At 32.5% G+C, this 15,685-nt stretch overlaps 3 protein-coding genes across 3 annotated transcripts; 2 read left to right on the top strand and 1 right to left on the bottom strand.

The window, feature by feature from the left end:
* The first annotated feature begins 1,339 nt into the window (after positions 1 to 1,339).
* On the top strand, positions 1,340 to 2,280 carry LOC146914484 (ribonuclease S-4-like). Its single transcript, XM_085721077.1, has 2 exons — positions 1,340 to 1,588; positions 1,813 to 2,280. Exons 1-2 carry the CDS (start codon positions 1,340 to 1,342, stop codon positions 2,260 to 2,262), a joined length of 699 nt encoding a protein of 232 aa, XP_085577203.1. The 3' UTR covers positions 2,263 to 2,280.
* A 1,283-nt stretch (positions 2,281 to 3,563) lies between these two features.
* On the top strand, positions 3,564 to 5,167 carry LOC146914483 (putative F-box protein At3g16210). The gene has a single exon (XM_085717349.1). It carries the CDS (start codon positions 3,573 to 3,575, stop codon positions 4,770 to 4,772), a length of 1,200 nt encoding a protein of 399 aa, XP_085573475.1. The 5' UTR covers positions 3,564 to 3,572; the 3' UTR covers positions 4,773 to 5,167.
* Positions 5,168 to 9,643: 4,476 nt separating this feature from the next.
* LOC146914482 (serpin-ZX-like) lies at positions 9,644 to 12,720 on the bottom strand. The gene is made up of 2 exons (XM_085717347.1): positions 12,066 to 12,720; positions 9,644 to 10,601 (listed from the first exon to the last, which is right to left on the bottom strand). Exons 1-2 carry the CDS (start codon positions 12,453 to 12,455, stop codon positions 9,822 to 9,824), a joined length of 1,170 nt encoding a protein of 389 aa, XP_085573473.1. The 5' UTR covers positions 12,456 to 12,720; the 3' UTR covers positions 9,644 to 9,821.
* Positions 12,721 to 15,685: the final 2,965 nt, after the last annotated feature.

Raw genomic sequence — 15,685 nt, 5'->3', positions numbered from 1 at the left:
AGGATATTTTAGACAAAATGGAGGACATTGGTTTTATTATATTAGCAGTAGATAGATAAAATTATTATTGTGGTATCTTAACTTAATTTCCGATAGCAATTTGGTTATTTATCTTTTTTTTCGTCATTTTGATCTTCCACTCATATTTGCTTATATTTTTTTTGGCTTATAGATGAAAGATAAATAATCATTAAAACTTAAAAAAATAAAGTGGAGATGTCGGGGTTCGAACGCGATCATGGCTTCCAACCTAGTAATTTTGGTATTTTTGACAATTTAGCTAGGACATGTGGAATGCTAATGAAATTTCAAGTCTCGTATCTACGATTTTCTTTTTGAGTATAACATATATTATTGTAGGTACCCTCTCACTCTTATTATTTGTGGGACCCACATGTACAATTAATGTAAAAATAATACTTCCTTTGGTCCTATTTACAAGAAACAATTTACTTTTTAAATACATTGAATAATCAATGCATCTAGACTAGAATTTAAACCAAATACATAATTTATCTAATGTATCTAAAAAGTCAACTGTTTCTTGTAAAAAGGACCGGAGGGAGTACTCACGCTTCAATACTTAATTACTTATAATGTTTTAATATTAAAAAATAAATAAAAGACTGGATATACTAATTGTTTGTTTATTTGACCAACATTGAATTTTCATTTTCAATCAAAGACCATTTTTTTTACTACAACACATAATGCATTCTTTTGCACACCAAAAAAAAAAAAGGAATAAGAATATAGTGTATTTTTGTTTGATTATAAACAAAAGAGACCATTTTCCAAATTATGAATAAAATTGAAAAGAAAAAAAATAGTACACTTTTTTTATAATTGAATTTATTTAATATTTCAAAAATTAAATAATTATGAATGACTAACTAAAATATTAATATTAATAATATTAATTATAAAACAAATGACGTGAAGAAATCGAATCAAGCATCAAAAGAGGTTTTGCATTATGGATGTTCTAACATAATATATCTTATATACTCCCTCCTGTCCTTATTATAAGAAAAAGTTGACTTTTTAGATTCATTGTGTAAGTGATATATCTAATCTATATTTATAACAAGATACATTGTTGTGTAAGTGATATATCTTATATAATTAGAAACATCATGATATAGTAGGAATTATATTTATGGAGAATTACCCTCAAACATATTAACACTCCTGTTTTCACACGAAAATTGGGTTTATGCATGAATGAATAATAAATGCGGAAACCACCCACCCTTCTATAAATAATGACACTGATTTTCATTCATTCTTCATCCTTAACCATTTTGCTGATAATCACGTACTCTCTGATACGTTAACCATGAAACTGCTCATACTTTGCTTTGCTGTGATTTTTGTTCATTATGCACCAACTTATTCCGTAGCACAATATGAATTCCTCAAATTGGTTGAACAGTGGCCTCCCGCTACCTGTCTCGGTCTCAAGCCGCCATGCACAAGAAATCCAAAGAATTTTACTATACACGGGCTGTGGCCCAGTAACAACACTGGGCCAAATCCAGAATACTGCAAACCTCATCCTACCCCACCACCATTTACAAGTACAATGGTAATCCAAAGAATTGCACTATTTTTTTTCTTGCTGCTTGATGTTCCTTCAACTTATTAGTAGTAAAATTATTATTTTTCTCTTCAATTATTCCACTCTAATCACTTTATTAGCTTATCTAAAAAAATTAAAAATAAGCTTTTGTTTCGGAATTTACTTCTTATGAGCATTTTCTATTTAAAAGTATATGTATTTATATTCATGATATTTGTGTATTTTTCCAGGTCCAAAGTTTATTTCCCCGAATCAATAATTCTTGGCCAGAACTAAACAAAGGGGATGAAGATTGGTTTTGGAAACACGAATGGGTGAAGCATGGTATTTGCTCAATAGCCCAATTTAAAGTGATTGGCTACTTTACACTTTCTCTAAACATAAAAGATAGGGTATATATTCTAGATGAATTGAAAAAACAAAACATTATACCAACTTCAACAAAACCCTATCGTTATGGCCAAGTTGAGCAGGTCATAAGTAAGCTAATCGATGGAAAAATTCCAGAACTCCGCTGTCGTGAACTAGTACAACGGCATAGATCGGTGATGTATTTGCATGAGGTTGGAATATGTGTAGAACATGATGGAGTTAATTTCACAGATTGTCCTAGCACTCAAATGGCGAATGATCCTGCAGTTAAGAAGTGCAAGAGCCAAGATTTTTACTTCCTACCATAAATTTGATCTGGTGTTACACATTTAAAAATAAAATAATAAATAAATGTGATCTCTTGTATTTTTAATAAATTTTAATAAAATATTATTTTAAGTTTAATTAACATATTATGTTATTATATAATTATTTTACACATATATTCTATAATATATTGTCATGTCTATCAATGAATATATGAACTCATGTGTTTTCATATTCAATAATTGAAGTGGTAACATACCATTAAATGCATGTATAAAATAATTGTACATTAATAGACTATACTAATTAAATTTATTTTTTTAAATAACTAATTAAATTCATTTTGAAAGGTTCATATTTGTCATCTAAAATTGCTATCAAGAATTAGTTTATTTCATATATGTATAATACATACCCTAATTGCATTTATATTGATATACCTTCACTCAAAAAAGAATTAATAAACCTTAATGCTATTTTTTAGAATTCAAATGCAAGCATCTTCAAGGCATATTCATTCTCATTCTCATATTGACATACTGTGCACCATCTTAAGATGAGCAGCCTCGACAAAATTACTATTTGTGGACTACAAAAGGGAATTTTTAATTGTGCCATAAAAGCTATTAACTTTTGTTGTCTCCTAATTTATTAACATTTTATAAGCAAATAAAACTTTGATTCCTCTAAAAAATTGATACATTTATGAATCAACACAATTTGATAAACTTATTTGATTTTTATATGCAATTGATATATCAACATAACTTAAAATAAAAGACTAAAGAACCATATGATTAGGCTCAAATGGTTAATGTGCCTTTAAGGACGAATCGTTCATAAGAAATCAAATTCGATTCCTGCTGCAAACAACTCTTAGCTAGACTTTATTTATTTTCCGATGAAACTCTAAATTATTAAAACATCTTTCTTTAGGAACCGGAGGGTTAACAAATAAAACCTAAAGTCTAATGTCACACAAAAAGTATTAAATTTCTTCTTTATTTTTTATTAGATTAATTACCTTATCCAGTTATGGTGTGGATTTGATAAATATTCAAAAACATTAAAAAATTATGAAAAAATTAATTTATATGCTGATCAGAATGAATTAAATTGGCATTTAATCAGAGCAAATGCACTGCTTAATGTGCAAAACTTATTTCGGTATAAAATTTGATTTTTATTTCCTTTTATAATTTTTATATGCTGATCACCATATTAAATATCTTTTTTACACGCTCTAAATTTTTTATCAACAATAGTGCTCTCAAATTTTGATTTCCCTTTTCTTCTATTGTAACATAACATATGCTTGATGGCAACTGCTCGTACACAACTAAAGGAATCAATGGCACTCGCTAAAAAAAAGGTTAGCAATCATATACCTCGTGATATTTCTTTTGTTATTCTATCCAAAATGCCTGTGAAATCTCTCAAGCGATTTACATGTGTGTGTAAATTTTGGGCAAATGTTTTTGAAAAACCTCAATTCATGAGCATGTACCTGTCTAAATATGATGATCATCTTAATTCAAGCCTCCTCCTCAAGCAGACTCCCGGTTTCTTCTACTATGATGATCATAATAATTTATTTTTGCTTCTTGGTGAGACGTTTGAGAATCGTGTCAGGTTAGATTGGCCACCTCCAATTGATGTGGATGGCCAAGGTATTTTAATTGCTGGTTCTATTGTTAATGGCATACTTTGTCTCTGTCAAGGCAGTGGAAGAGGTGACACCACTTGGATTGCGCAAAAAGTTGTATTGTGGAACCCATCTACAGAGGAATTCAAAGTCATTCCTGATGGTTCTTTTGAACATGAAATTCTGAAAGCCTTTCCTCCTGGCACTGTTTTTGAAGATCTTCCTGTTATGAATACTATTGTTAACATTCATGGTTTTGGTTATGACCCAGTGTCCGATGACTACAAGCTGATTCGATGTTTTTGTTTTTTTGACAATCCCGAGAAGCATGATCCAAATGATGAGATCTTATGGCAGATATATGACCTAAAAACTAACTGTTGGAGGGATCTTCAAGTTGAAATGCCAAATCATCTTTGGACCGACCGGTGGCAAGAGACTGGTTTTGGGGTGTACTTGCAAGGTATGTGCCACTGGTGGGGATATGAAGATTATTTTGGGGATGAGGTGTTGGTATCATTTAACTTGAGTAATGAGGTCTTCATTACAACACCCTTCAACCATAATTATGGTAGATTTGCTAAACACATGGTGGTGTTGAAAGAGTCCATTGCTATGATCGAGCATCCAGATTGTTCTAGTCTTTTCATATCAATTTTGGGTGAATTTGGTGTGGCGGATTCATGGACGAGACTTTTGAAAATTGGACCCCTACCCAGTGTGTTGGAACCCATTGGAGTTGGAAAGAATGGCGATATATTCTACATAAATTATGATGAAGAAGTTTCAAGGTTTGATTTAAATGCTGAAGTGATTGAAGATATGGGGGTTAGTGGAAGGCATAGATGTTGTCAAATGGTTATTTATAATGAAAGTCTTCTTCCAATTGGAGGAATGCGTGGTTGATTGTTTTCCTTAGCATATAGCTTTGCACAAGAGGTTGAAGAGTATGGTTATTAGGAATGGATGAGCGTGTTATGTTTTTTTTTTTTTTTTAAAATTCTATTAAATGGATTGTAAACTATCCATGTTATATTTTGAAAGGATAACGATGTATGGTTCGAATTGTATCAGACAAACAAATAAACGAAGTCTAGATGTTTTTCATTATCACCCATGATGTCAACATCTCTCCATGAATTCCACCAAAAATGGAAATTTAAGTTTGAACATCCAATATATGCTATGTATGTGTTGTTTCGTTGGTTTTCGTTGCTGCTAGATTGTTTGCTCTTCTTTATCCAATTGTAATACTCATTATAATATGAGTAAAATGTCTTCTGTTATCATGTTCATATGTAATCCAGATGGTTCTATCTATAAATACAAGGCAAGACTTGTTGCAAAAGTATTGCATCAACAAGGAGGCATAGATTTCTCTGAAACATTCAGTCCTCTGGTCAAACCTACTACAATTTGTGTGGTTCTCACTATTCCACTGTCACAAAACTTGCCTATCAAGAAACTTGCCTATCAAGAAAATTGACATCAACAGTGCCATTTGTCAACCTCCAGGATTTATCAAAGGTCCGATTGGTTCTGTAGTTTGTAAACTCAACAAATCTCTCTATAGTCTTTAATATGCTTCCGGATCTTGGTTCCAAAAACTCAATTTATATCTCACTCAACCAGGTTTCAATCCACTAAGAATATGACATTTCAGTCTTTACCAAAATCACTCATACTGTTCACCCTTCATATGCCTATCTATGTTGATGATGTGATCATCACATGACATTCTTTCCAAGACATAAATAATTTCATCGAATAAAAAAAATTAGCTTAGAGGTCCAGCAATGAGGCAAAATATCTTATCGCTGCAATCACTTCTTCATGGGTTCAAAGTTCCTCAATCTATGGCACCAAAATATTTTGTGTATACTTTTAGTGAAGTTCTTCTTGCCTCTAATCCTATCTTCCACCCTCGCACAAAACACTTTGAGTTGGACGTGACTACTTTATACGAAAAAAAAGTTGAAGCTAAATATCTCCAAAATTTTCATATTCCTTCTTTTGAACAAACATATGACTTGCTCACTAAAGAAAATTTCATTCCTTCCTTACTCAAGTTTCGCACCGAACACAAAGTTTAGAGTTAGATTTATTCTAGTTGCTCCCATTAACTTCCAGTTACACCCCGATTTAATGAAAATACCCTTCCACTCTTTTTAAATTGTCAACTATTACCCTTTCTCTTTCTCTTCATCCACTTCCTCTTATTTTGCAATTCTAATCATTTTTACATGCTCATAAAAAACAAGGGATATCAACAGAGGAAAATTATAAACCATATGTTATATTGTTTCTGATTTCTGTATTTATTGGCATCAAGTTGGAAAGTTTTCTTGAATGGATCTTGGGCCATTGCAAGACACCTCACCCTATTTATTGCTTCTTCTGACATCTAAGAAAGCTAATGTTATTATAAAACTAATTAGGCACAAAAATAAAATCCAGAATCTGATTTCTGTAGATGTGCACGTTCTTTGCTAAGAGAAAGTATATGTGGTATATTTGGTACCATTCCTTTTGCTATTAATTCGGTGTGCATTACCTGCATGCATACAGGTTGGTATATGCTTATACATTTGTCGACCACTTATTTCCAGATTGGTCCTTTGCTTGGATCTCAAGGTATTAAGGCAAGAACGAAAGTTCGAGTTCAACTAAATATGCATGGTACTTTCAGTAATGAATCAGATACAATAAATAAGAAGTTTCATTTTCCCATTGTGGTACGAACCAAAGAAAAGAAGAATAGCTTGGAGTCCTATGTCTATGAGATGGGGAGTAAGATACTGGTGCAAAATCAAGAGTTCCTTGAGGCATTCGTTTCAACAATAACATTTTGACTCAAATTCTTACCGTCCATGTAGTAGTTTGAAATTTTGAGACATTTCGTAGGACTCTTTGAAATAGTTGAGTCATGAAAACATTGGTAGCATCTAGCTCCCATGTAGATGGTTGACATCCAGACATCGTGTTCTTATTGGAGGAGTCTAGTTCCATGGAACAGAAAAAAGTAGAATGTAGTTGAAAGATCTAATGCACAAACGGAGTGTTGATCCACGACTCTTCCTATATCCAAACTTGTAATGTTGGACATGCTGGTTCAAGATGCAGAGTAGACTATGAAATTGATCTGTGACAATCAAGAAACCTTGCACGTTGCCTCTAAACTTGTTGTTTCTGATGCAGAGATAGGTTGTCATTTCATCAAATGAAATTTCTGTTCTAGAGAAATAACTGCCTCTTTCGTTAATTCTGTTGATAAGCTAGTAGATCTTAACAATTCTCTCAGAGGTTGAAGGGTAGTAGACAATAGACATACATATACGTAACAGGATTAGTGCATAAGACGAATATGCATAACAGGATTAGTGCATAAGACGAATATGCATCAGCTATATTTGTACGGGAGTGTTAATATGGTTTGATTCGGTTGGTGTCTTGTATCAAAGAAAGTATTAATCTGCTGTGAAATGTGAATAGATATATAAATCCCCTAAAATTTCAGGGTTTAGATTTATTTTGTAATTTATGAATATAAATAGATGAGAGGTTTTCACTCAAGCAAATCCAGATATTCAAGGTCTGAGAATAATTATTCACAAGAATAACAGTTAAATGTCAGTTAATTAAACATACTTCATGTCTAACAAAGATCCGCATGATATGAATAGATCTGATAAAGAAATTTTTCTCGTGAATCGTGATCATTCTGAATTACACACCTGCTTGTGCAAAACATTGTTCATATGTTTCTATGAATATGTTTATCATTATCCCTTGATTTTGTATCAAAACATAAAGTGATTGACGGTCATTGGTCCTTCCAAGGTTTCTAGAGATTTTTTTATGATGCTTTCTCTAATATTTTTTGATGTGATATAGTTTCTTCAAATGAATCAAATAGATTCGCGGGGAAAAAAATGCTTGAAATGTGTATGTATTATTAGTGTCGTGGGACATGTTTGTTCACTGTGCTAAACAAAATTCACAAAGTTAATTACTCCCTCCATCTCAGGATTTCAACACTTGAATGGTCCTGATTATTTCATTTGAAATGAAACATACAGGAAACTTGAAGGAAGAAACAGGCCGTGGGTTTTATTAAACGAAAAGAAAAACAGAGAAAACAGAACATAATAATCTCTTACTTGGAAAAGTACTCTTGCTTGGAGGAAGAAATATCACCTTCATCGTGTACTCATATTTCTATAGGCTAATTCTATTTTACTCAAATAAGATGGTGTTGAGTTTGTTTTTCATAATTAGATCAATAAGTTCAATCATATATCTCACTTGATCTAATTGTGGGATTATTTTATCAACAATGAAAATCAGTGGCGGAGCCAGAAATTTTATAGAGTCTGGGCAAAAAATTTATCGCAAAACGTTACTTCTTCCTGCGAATAATTTCAAATTTCCTACAGATAATTTCACATTTCCTGCGGATCCTAAAATCCTATGGTATTACCTCACCTGGAAACCTAAATGAATCCTTGGCAAAATCTGCAGGAAAAGTGTTTCCTGCGGAATTTACACAAAAATTCGCAGGTAAATCCGCAGGAAAAGCTAAAAATTCTAGTAATAGCTGGGCTTGCTCCAAAGAAAGTTGGAGATGAGCCTGGGCTAGTGCCCAGGCTAGCTGGGGGTGGCTCCGCCCCTGATGAAAATAAATATATGCATGATACAACACTTATCCCACCTAAAAATCTGTTCAAGTCATAGACAAATTCAAAGAGTGCATCTGATAACATGGTAAAACACAATTGTGAATTGAAGGAAAGTTGATCAAATACAGCTCAAGAAGTTGGATTGTGAACTCCTCAGAGGCATGTTTCAAAATAAGTTCTACAATGTTTTCCCTCTTTGCATAAAATTTTCAAGCCATTCCTATCCAATTCTAACCCATACAGGTTTTCAAGTTATCTATCTTCCAACCTCAATAACATTTATGCCACTAGATACACTATCGTAAATGATCTCTACACGTAATCTTTCTCATAATGAAGACAATACTATCAATTCAAAAATAAAAAGTCATTCTAGTACATGATACTACAGCTAGAGTGAATGGCTTCTAGTGGCAAACTTGTTTTAGACATCAAAGGCTCCAAATTGAAAGCAAAATGAAGACAGTAGCAACATTGGTACTCCAATTACCTTTATATTCATCAAAGGCTCTGTGGAAAGGAATTTACTTATTCTCTGTAATCCTTTTATTTGTTGTTTTACGAAGTAAAGAAAGCATGCCATATTTTATACTATCTAATTCTTCTATACTGCTATTCTTTCTATAATTGTTGTCTATCAACAAAAGTGGATATAAAGTAAAGAGCAAAGCAACAATGGAATTGTTGTTTGTTGAAAATGTTACCAATCCACCACCAAGATATAAGAAACCATTAGCTGAGCTCAACTAAAACAGCTTGTTTAAACAACATAAAATTAGAATATGATTGAAGAAAACTAATTAACAACATTATTTTTACAAATGGGAAGACGGTAAGAAACAATTGTTTTGTTATTTTACACTAGCAAATTGTTATGGAAAAGGTAATTTCAGAGAATATTGGCATACAAACATCGTTATGCAGAGTTACATGCAAACTAATGCCATTCATTTGATTTTTCAGGCCACTCTCTTTCAATTCCCATTTTATTAACATGTATTATTAGGAAATACAAGCTGAAATATCATTTGATTCAAAAAAGGAAAAAAACTGAAAAGGTTATAGCCTATTCTTATAGTTTTACCAACATTAATAAAATTACGGAAAATGGGAAGTACTGATATTTTATAAAATAAATTTAAAGAGACAGTTATAGACTCTTCACCTACCTAATACATGCCACTCACACATGGATTATATCCATAATGACTATGTTTTTCATCATAAATGCATTTCTATTAGAAAGCAGGTTTATTGGCAATCCAATCTAGTGTAATTACGCAGCAAGAGGGTCGAGCACCTGTCCAACAAAGAGGATTGCTCCGGTCCAATCTTCTTTAATTAGAAATAAGAATGGGTGGTCAGCTACAAAGTCTAGTTGAGGACGAGGTGGACCAAAGGATTGGCAAAAGGCGTAGGTTACCGCAGCAGCTTCAGTGCCTTCTTCATTCACTATGATGAAAGACTTGTGAAATATTTTGGAAACATAAAGCTTTTGATCCTCAACAGAGTCAACCATTTTTGTCAGACCTCCGGGAGAGAAAGGTAAAACCACTCCTAACTCCTTCAGCATATCAGAAGTTTCAAACCCAAATGAAACATTGAACCTTGGAATTCTGAAGTCACCTACTTGAACTTGAGAAATAGAATGAAGCTTGTCGTGTAGTGACTCAGATTCAGAAGTCATCTTCTCAACCAAAGCTGAGAGGCCATCTTTCGCATCTGGAAGAATAAAGTACATAGAGAATTGACGGTCATCTTGGCCTAGTTTATAAGGAAGTTTAAGTACTTTAAAACCATCGGAAGCACGGATATATTGATCCTTCATGCTGGTCATGAAAGGAACCTTGATTGAGCTGCCATTGAGAAGGTGAAAATCATAATCTTTCGTTTTTGAAGCATCAAAATTCTTAGACCATACTCCTTTGAAGTAGAGGGCATTAGCAAAGATGAGTCTCGTTAAGCTGTTGACCGCCCCTGGTGAAATAACTTCTTTAACAAGGCCATTTGTTTCTTTTTCAGCCCATAAATTAACTTCATTGGTCACTTCAACAGCCTATAAAATCATATCAAATTTAAAAAAAAAAATAAAAAATAAGAATTGCAAATAGATAAGTTGAGTTCTTTTTCACAAGTGTGGCAGTGGAAGAATTTAACTTTTTGTTAGTCTAATTATCAATCGTTATGTTGCCTAATAAGTTGAATGCTAGAAAATAATAATGACAAAAATGTTGTTTTGCATTCCTTTTTGTAACTCAAGACTAAGACGTATAGGGTGATGCATTTGAATAACATTCATGGAATTGCTTTAATCAATTTAAAGTGTGTGTGTGTGTGTTAAAAGAGTGAATTATTAGCCTTATACATTTAATGACCTGAAGTTGTACGATCAGAAATCAATGAAGGGGTTATCTATACTTTTTTTGTCAACCCTCGGATAACTAGAGAAAAGGGGCTTAGTAATCCGGAGCATAGTCACATAATTCGCTGGATTGACGGCGAACCGCGAATTGGTTCGCGCGAACCGATTCGCGGTACTTTCGCGTACTGGTTCGCGAAAATTCGTGAACAAATTCGCCAAAACCAGCGAACCATAGGTACCGGAAAAAACGAGCGTTGTGAGAGTGAGAAGGAAGAACGTCGTATTACCGGAAAAAACAGGTCTGGTTGGCGGCGGCTGTGGCTGTTTCACGTGAATGAAGAAGAAGATGAAATTAGGGTAATTAGTTATGAAGTTGGGCTTCTCTTGCTGGATCTTCTGTTTTTTCTAATGGGCTTTTCTGGTTTGACCCAATGAAATGGGAAAACATAATATTTAATAAGTATGGCTTTGTCTTTGTGGATTTTTATAATTTTTTTTTTTTAAAACGTAAACTCTATTTTTTAACTAAGATAGTTTTTTTTGTATCAAAACATTAAATACTTCCAAAATAGTTTTAACTACAAATGCTAGCATGGGTTCACTGTTTTTGGTTTTTTGAATATTTTTTAACTACAAATACTTCTAAAGTTATTTGAGAATTTAATTATTACTCACTTTATGTTATAGTGACTATATAATAATAAGATAGTCTTATTACTCACTATAAAATTAATTAATTTAATTTATTAAATATTAAAATGTTTTAAGTACTGGAACTCAAATTGAGATGATAAACTTCTAGAAATAGTTAGTGATTACTAATAAATTTTAAGTTTGGTTAAATAATTAAGTAAGAAAAATATTTTTCTTAAAAATTTATTGATGACTTGCTATATTTAATTAGGTAATACTAGTACTACGAACCGGAACGTACCAAAGCTCTATACCCCTATACGTACCGAATTCTTCTCATGTGGCGTACCGCGAACCCGAACCCGTACCGCGTACCACACGAATTGCGAATTATGTGACTATGATCCGGAGTTCAAGGTAAGTAAAGGTTATCTCTAAATTAGGTTATGAAATACAATAAACTAATTGTTTGTGAAGTTAAATCCATTATAGGGCATGGATTGTGGTGAAAAAATAGAAACGTACCTTGTTCTGGAAATCAACGGAAGCCAAGTTGGCTTTGTAAACAGATGACAGAATTTGTTTGAAGGTAGGTTGAAGAGGAAGTGATTGTTCAATCCAAACACTATCGGCAAAAGAGAGGCGAGGCCCTCCGGTGAGATAAGGGTCCGTGAGTACGACGGAAAGGATATGAGACGCAAAGGATTTGAGTTGATTGATGGATTTAGAGTGGAGGAAGTCGAGAAGTTGTTGCTGTGTGGTACCCTCAGAGCCGGCAGCGATGATGCTGAGAATAATTTGAATCGAGAGAGGTGAAAACACAATGTTGCTGTTAGATTGTTTAAAGAAGAGATGTTTGGCGATTTTGAGTGAAACGTTGGTTTGGTTGATCATTGATTCACGACGGAACTCCATTCTCCTTCAAAGTTAGGAACGACACAAACAAGAAAGAAGAAGGAATCAGTGAAGACCTAAGTAGCTATTTAGCAAATCAAAGTCTCGCTCTCTGGGCTTTTTGTTGGTTATTATATATACTCTTCAAATCAAAGTTCAAAAGAGATATAGCGTTGCTCTCACGCTATAAACATTAGGGCTTCTGGTTGATTATCTATACCTATTAATAAATGCAAAACATGGGTTTGGTGTAGCCTTTTTTCCATTCCAAAATTACCCTCTAACTTCTAGCATTATGTAACTTCCAGAGAAAATCTTGTGTGGTCCTGGTCCACACAAGTGGTCTTTGGTCACACAAAGAGAAAAAAGAGAAGAGAGAGAAGAGAGAAGAGAGAGAAAATGGAGAAGAGAGAAGAGAAGAGAGAAGGAAAAAACTTGTGTGTGTGACCAAACCAAAATTCTTGGTCCTGGTCCACACAAGTGTTTCTCGTAACTTCCATGCATGACTCAGCAAAGCATTCCAAAGCACCTAATTTTTTTTTAATAAAATATAACGGCAGCAGTTTTTTGTTTTTGACAGTTTTATATCATATGCAAGTTAAATGTAAACCAACTATTTTCTTTCCCTTTCAAAAAAGAAAAGCAGTTCCTCAAAATAAAATCAAAAAAGGCAAGGCCACGAGAAATGTTATTTTCACTTTATGGAAGATGGGAGAGCCTATGTTATTTTCTCTTTTCATCCATTGTTTCTACATGTTATTTGCATAAATCATCATATGTATTTTTTTTCAATCTCATAGATTTAAGTTAATGAGTATGCTTGATGGTGTTTTTGTTTCTTTATTTTTTTTAACGACGGTATTTTTTGTTGGCGTTGATAAATTCTAAGGTCAGGAACTAAAGTTATAATGGAGTGCACATTCAGGGACTACTTGGTATTTAATCCTGTGTCAGTGACCTTTGCGACAACGAAATGCAGAGTCAGGGACTAAAATGTCCATTTACTCACAATTATTTATTTCAAAATTATGTATTTATTTTATATGAAATACTTAAGTTCCAAGATATCCTTTTTACATTTGACTTCTTTATCTATGCAAATTTGTACATGATAGAAAAATTTATTATTAAACTATATACTTTTCAATTAAGAATTTGGGCTCAAGTGGTTAATTTAATATTCACCAAGAGCGAATTGTTCATTGTTGATATCATTCAAAAAGATTAGAATTTATATTATTGGTCTCATTTTAAAATATAAGTATAATTTGTTATAATATGAAAGTAAAATGTATCTATGTCAATAATTTTAATCAAAATTGTCTTAATAAAAGAAAGGTAATATATATATATATATATATATATATATATATATATATATATATATATATATATATATATAGAGAGAGAGAGAGAGAGAGAGAGAGAGAGAGAGAGAGAATTAGTCCAGTCTACCCTTTCTAGAGTGTTTTAGATTTCACACCTAAAAAGGACTTCATACATAGTAAAATAATTTTGTAATTTTAAAATTGTTTTAATTTCTACTTTTTTATGAATTAATAACAACTTTTAACTTATATATATATATATAGTCAATATAGCTAGTTATTTGTTAATAATATGTATATAGTTTAATACGATGGTCAACATTGTCCACGTATGCTTATTTTTAGGATAAGGATTGATATCTGTGTATAAATAATCTATTGTGTTTCAACACAACATATGCAGAGTTTGTTCTTTGTTTGAAAAAAAAATTGTTTAGCTAAAATGGAAGGTTCTTTGAAAATGATAATGAAGTTTGTTATCATTTTGGTTGTTGTTGCGATGAGCCTAATGGGAAATGCATATGCCACACGGCCTGGAGTTAGTGTTGATGATTATGCACCCGTGCCTTCTTGCTACATACTATGCGCTTTTAACAAGCAATGTTGCCCCCCTTCTAGAGTACCCTAAATTTATTTCATCTTTTTATTTAGTTTACAATAATACTATTGAGTTGGAGAAAAACTCAGTCTCACATGTAATAATTGAATTATATGAATAAATAAAATATTACTATTCCCGTCATTTTCTATTACTTGAATTTATGTATACAATAAACTGGATCGTGACCAAAGTTTTTTATAAAGGTGTGCAACCGCAACCTGGGTTGCAATATTAGTGTTTTGAATTAAACCATGATTCATACTCTTACCGTAATTTAAAAATCCGATAATAACTAGTTAAAGCACAAATACATTGCAATGCATAAAATATAAAGAAAAATAACCGAATAAAATCAACCAATGATATTTTAATTTTCAGCTCTATATATATAACTTTCTCACCACTGTCTCAAGTTCATAGAAAGTGTTGACAGGAACCCAATCAACAGCAGCTTCAAGCTTGGAGCTTTGGCAATCCAGGTAACACAATTGCACTCTTTAAAAATTGATAAAAGCATGAAAATTGATAGTATTGACAAAATAATCATGAGTTAAAAAAACATAAATAGGGATTCCAGAACTCTTGGAAACATCAAAAGTTCAATGTGATTTTTACTCCTTTTTGGGCTAAAGGTTTTGAGAATTGAAGCATAGGGTTTATGTGGCCTTGTAATGGATATGGTAACACTAAAATGTGTGGTGCATGGTTTCTTTCATCCTTCATTGGCTTATGGTTTCTTTGTTGTGGCTGTTTTCTATATGAAGAAGGATGTAAAAGAAAATAAACAAAATGCAATTTAAATCAATGTATGCATTGAACAAAAAGAAGGTATAAGGATATTCATCATGCATGAGATTATGGATATAAATCATTTTCCTCTTTTAATATAATATGGACTAAGGAATACAAATTTGTAATTGTAACTTTGTAATCATCTAAGCGAAAGCGAAATGGTAACACAATTGGAAACTTATAATATTGACTATTCATGAATGGTCAAAAAGTCAAAGAGAAATCAAACCTTACAACACATGCATCGAAAAAGACTCAAGTTCCTCACATTTCGATTTGTAAAGCTCCTCAAGTTCTCAAATTCCTCTTATCCAATGAGGCTAACGATGCCTTAACCACAGTCGCAAAAACATATAAAAAAAATACTAGTGTATCTTGTTAAAGTATGATTAGAGAAACCGCACAAAACCAAAATATATTGGATGTGTTCGGATGTGCTTTTGTAACAACCACTCTAACTAGTGTCACGGGATACTGGTTAAGGGTTTTAAAAGTTTATGCAACCAGTGCATTGGAAATTGAAAACTTTG

Source organism: Medicago sativa, chromosome 6, assembly GCF_051527215.1.
Source record: "Medicago sativa cultivar Bolivia chromosome 6, Bolivia_mono, whole genome shotgun sequence".
NCBI classification, from domain to species: domain Eukaryota; kingdom Viridiplantae; phylum Streptophyta; class Magnoliopsida; order Fabales; family Fabaceae; genus Medicago; species Medicago sativa.
Note: the sequence above shows the minus strand (reverse complement) of the source record. Positions and strands in the feature narration are given on the sequence as shown.